Source organism: Nothobranchius furzeri, chromosome 3, assembly GCF_043380555.1.
Source record: "Nothobranchius furzeri strain GRZ-AD chromosome 3, NfurGRZ-RIMD1, whole genome shotgun sequence".
Lineage (NCBI taxonomy): Eukaryota > Metazoa > Chordata > Actinopteri > Cyprinodontiformes > Nothobranchiidae > Nothobranchius > Nothobranchius furzeri.
Window position 1 is genome coordinate 74,612,375 of NC_091743.1, and position 5,051 is coordinate 74,617,425.

The following is a 5,051-nucleotide window of genomic DNA, read 5'->3' on the forward strand; positions in this document are numbered from 1 at the left end:
TGCCTTGTCTGCTGGTGGTGGTCGGAGAGACCGGTGGTTCCAGCGTTGGGCAGTCTCTCTTCCGTCAGAGCACCACAGAGCAGCTGCGGCTACATTATAGCTCATCATCGCTAGTGTGTGAATGGGTCCATGACTGACTGTGTTGTAAAGCTCCTTGGGTGGTTGTAGGACCCTAAGAGGGCGCCATTTACCATTTAGTCTCCATGAGTCAGAAAGACAAATATAGGAGTGGTTTGCAGGACCTGTTTGCAGGATCAAATGCCCCACATGACACAGTGTGTGTGTGTGTGTGTGTGTGTGTGTTCTTGTACATACTCCATACTGAGAACCATTTTGACCATTTTCCCTACAAAGTGAGGACATTTTTTGGACCTCACTTTTTTTTAGAAGCTTACTATACCAGTTAGAGGTATGGTGTAAATTAAGTTTTAGTTAAGGTTATGGTTAGGGTTGGGGTATGGGTCAGGCATGGTGAGATCACAAAAATGAATGGAAGTCAATGAAGGGTCCATATGATAGAAAGATAGATGTGTGTGTGTGTGTGTGTGTGTGTGTGTGTGTGTGTGTGTGTGTGTGTGTGTGTGTGTGTGTGTGTGTGTGTGTGTGTGTGTGTGTGTGTGTGTGTGTGTGTGTGTGTGTGTGTGTAAGAGAGAGAGAGAAACAGCTATTGAGAGTCTGCTCTGGGTTTTCCCACCTCCTCCATCAGACACCTTGTTCCCAGATGGTGACTCTGAGCTTCGGAGTTTGGTTCAAACACAAAAATATAAAGAAAGAAGGGCGGGGTGTGAGGATTTTAGCTCTAAATTATAACAAAATTAATCATTTCAGGAAAGTCAGAGCTTTGACAGTGTGAGATTGTTTCACAACAGTTCCACCCCTTTCGTGACACGCCAAAAGTCTGCCAGGAATCAGACCTCCTTCCTTGTCAGACATCATTAAAACAGCTGACTCAGTTCACATTCAGCTCAGACGCTCCACCAAGTGAAAACATTGAGAAGATCCTCCTCCAGCTCTGATCGTGAGTTTTATTCTAAATATTATCCCGTTTAAAGTGTGAAACCACTGTTGGTTGAGCTGCTGCCTCGTGGGCTTTTCTAAAAACAGAAAGATGTTGTGGATTCCAGAGGAGGATGTCTGTTGCCCTATCTGCCGCGACGTCTTCAGGGATCCTGCTGAATTGATCTGCAAACACAGCTACTGTAGGTCCTGTCTGGATAACTGGTGGGATGGGAAGATTATACTGGAGTGTCCAGTTTGTAAGAAAACGTCCCCCACGAGGGACCCTCCATCCAACAATGATCTACGACACAAATGCGTTTTGTATCTTCAGAGCAGAGGGCTCCCGGCTCAAGAGGAACCAGAGGTTCTCTGCAGTTTGCACAATGAGGAGCTGAAACTCTTCTGCGTGGATCACCGGGAGGCCGTGTGTCTCACCTGCCAGTGTTCAGACATACACATCGGGCACAGATTCAAACCGGTTAAAGAAGTCGCTCGGGAGCAGAAAAGAGAGCTGAAAAGGCTTCTTGGGCCTTTGCAGGACAAACTCAAGCTGCTGAATGAGGCTAAAGAAGGTTTTGATGAGGAGGCTAAACACATTACGATACAGGCCCAATTCACCGCGGTGCGCATGAAGGAGCAGTTTAGGAGGCTACGCAAGTTTCTCCAAAAGGAGGAAGAACTCCAGCTCAGTGCTCTGAGGGAAGAAGAGACTAGGAAGAGTCAGCTGCTGCAGACGAAGATCGAGGCCCTGAGTAAAGAAATAGCTGCTCTATCAGGAATTCTTCAAGACACAGAAGAAATGATCCGAGGAAAAGACTCTGCGTTCCTGGTGGACTTTAAATCGACTGTGAGAAAGATCCAGCAGCGCCCCCCGCTGGAAAACTCAGAGCCCATCTCAGGAGCACTGATAGATGTGGCCAATCATCTTGGCAACCTGGGCTTCAACATCTGGAACAAGATGAAGCACGTGGTCTCCTACACCCCTGTGGTTCTGGACCCGAACACGGCCAATGCAGAATTGCTTGTGTCGGACGATCTGACAAGCGTGAAACAAGGAGAGAAACAGAACGTTCCCAACAACCCGGAGCGGTTTGACTACTACCGTATCGTCTTGGGCTCTGAGGGCTTTGACTCTGGGACACGCAGCTGGGACGTCGCGATCGGAGAAAGCGCAAGCTGGTTTGTAGGTGTTGCATCCGAGGATGTGAAGAGGAAGGGGAAGCATCCATCCAGCTTATGGAGAATCGGATGCTTAGAGGGTAAATACTACGCCCGCTCCCTATCGGACCCATCCACGACTCTGTCTCCGATAGGGAAGCTCCAGAGGATCCGAGTGTATCTGGACTGCAGCAGAGGAAAGCTGCTGTTCTTTGACCTTGATACCAACACACATCTTCACACCTTTACTCACACCTTTACTGGAAAAATCTTTCCATACTTCAACACTGTGAATACGTCACCGATGAAGATTTTACCGGAAACACTTCTCGTAAAGCAGCTTCCAGAATAGACCTTCACAGAACTCCCAGAATCCTTCATCCATCCACCTTCTGCTGCTGAGACGGAGCTCCCAAACAACCGGGGAGTCTCTGTGTGAAACTCTTCAATGTCTGAACAGATGTCAGAACATCATGTCTGATTAATGTACTGCTGTGCAGAAACGACTGTACCGACGCTGATGGAAGTACTGGAAAAGTATGAAACCATATGAAAGTATTAGAAACAAGCATTATTTACTTGTTCTGCATTTAGGTGATATTTTTGTTTTATGTTCATTCTATTTATGTTGTAATCTGATGTAAAATCTGATGTAAGATCCTCCCGTAGGCCTTGTAAATGTGTAGAAAGGATTGATCACTGAAATAAAAAAATTAAAACCACAACAGGTGTTTGGGGATTTTGAAACTTTGAGCAGATTCTGTTTGACCGGAGTCAGCTGGAGATACCCCCCCCGCATAAGCGGGTTAACCCTCTCAGGCTCAAAGTAAGTTTTGACAAAAGGACAAACAACTAAGTCCTTCAGGGGTACTTCTAAGTTAAAAAATGCTCATGAAATACGTATGTGGAGTAACCAGGTAGGTAGGTTTTAACTGTCGCAAATCGCGGATCATTTTTCTGCAGGAATGTTTGTTTCAACATGAACATCTTGAATGAAATTTGACTTTGTGGTGCAGCTGATGCTTTGTGATCACAGAAATGTTTGAAATGATTCACCGAAATAGGAAGAAACAGGAAGAATAGGGATTACAGCTGAGTGTGATGACACAATCTCTTTGAGAATAACAAAGATGAATCATAAATGAAGCAGCCGCCTGCTGACAGGTTTGCGTGGGAGCCATGTTTGTTTGGACTTGAGGCAGATTCCTTCATCTGTTTTGGGTTGTAGACTTTAATATTGAGATCAAACCTCATTCTGGTTCATAGGAAACATATCAAAGAGAAGCTAAAGGAGAGAGAGTTGGATTTTATGAATTGAAACTTAAATACTAAAATATTCTCATTTATGATCACCAAAATCTCTTAGAAAAAGAAACCGTGTAAAGATGCCTCTGAGTTTCCATTACCATTCCTGAGTAGTTCTGATAAATCACGCCCAGGGATATTTCAGTTTCAGTTTACAGAACTTTTGATCAAATGTAACAAAAATGGCTTCACTACAAACATTTGTGTTTGTTTGTTATAAATGGAATCAAACTTTATTTAAAACCATCCTAACAAAAATCTTCCCTTACGGTGGAAGGAACACGCCCAACCTTACTGGAAAAGCCCCAAAGCAGTCATGTAACCTGGTAAATATCGTACACTATGAGCTACTGTGATTGCTGTGGGCTGTGTAGGTGTGGTAAAACGGGTGCATCCAGTCGGTTTGTTGAGGCACTGCTCTATTTAAGGAGAAGGCATTGTAGCAATTAATACATATTAATTATGACCAATAAGATGTGATATGGGCTGCGCAGTGGTGCAGTGGTTAGAGCTGTTGCCTTGCAGCGAGAAGGTCCTGGGTTCGCTTCCCGGCCTGGGATCTTTCTGCAAGGAGTTTGCATGTTCTCCCTGTGCATGCGTGGGTTTTCTCCGGGTACTCCGGCTTCCTCCCACAGTCCAAAAACATGACTGTTAGGTTGATTGGTCTGTCCAAATTGTCCTAGGTGTGAGTGTGTGTGCATAGTTGATTGTCCTGTGTGTCTCTGTGTTGCCCTGCGATGGACTGGCTCTCTGTCCAGTGCGTACAACGCCTGATTGCCCGCTGACCGCTGGACATAGGCAACAGGCCCCCACCCCCACCCCCCCGCGACCCCGCGTGGACAAAGCGGCTTCAGAAAATGGATGGATGGATGGAAGATGTGATAGTCCATACAAATATGAAATATCAACCTGATTGATCTTTGAATGTTTAATCAGAAGATTCTAGGGTTCTTTGCCTATTCAGGGACCATAAACACACTTCGTATTAATTCAGACAGAGTCACCATATTGTTTATAAATGAATTTAATTATTTTTCCTAAACTAATGACACATGACAAGATATGAATAATGAGAGGTGGTGTGGTGGATGTGAGGTGTTGTGATGGAAGCTAGATGTTGTAGCAACCGTTCTTTGTATCAGAGAGAAAATGTGAAATCTGGGTGTAAAAGGATTTGTTGTTTGTTATAAACTAGAGAGTTGTTTATTTATAAACCTCATCAGACACCAGTATGCAGGCTTACGATACCCTGGTACAAGTTGCTCCCGGCGGTCCAGAGGGTTGCGGTCAGAGTGGTGAGGTCACCGGACGATGAAACCACAATACTCAGAGATTAGTAGCTTCCTCTGAGTCAGCTTCCCCAGCCATGAGATGCAACCCGGGGTCTGCAGATTAGGTGTCCAAGGTGGACGTCTGAGTTGAAGTAGCTCTGACAAGCTGTTGTGTCTGTAATCACTTGCAGCATTGCAGAAAGGTTTTGACTTAAGGTTAAAGGAGTTTGCTTCTAAAAATACTTGTTTCCCGATTTGGCTGAATCGGGGCTCGGCTGGAAACTGAATTACTTGGGAAGTAATTCTTGTTTTATTAAA

At 45.0% G+C, this 5,051-nt stretch overlaps 1 protein-coding gene across 1 annotated transcript; it reads left to right on the top strand.

Moving 5' to 3' along the window:
* Positions 1-955: 955 nt before the first annotated feature.
* LOC107384925 (E3 ubiquitin-protein ligase TRIM35) lies at positions 956-2,864 on the top strand. Its single transcript, XM_054732640.2, has one exon. It carries the CDS (start codon positions 1,109-1,111, stop codon positions 2,507-2,509), a length of 1,401 nt encoding a protein of 466 aa, XP_054588615.1. The 5' UTR covers positions 956-1,108; the 3' UTR covers positions 2,510-2,864.
* Positions 2,865-5,051: the final 2,187 nt, after the last annotated feature.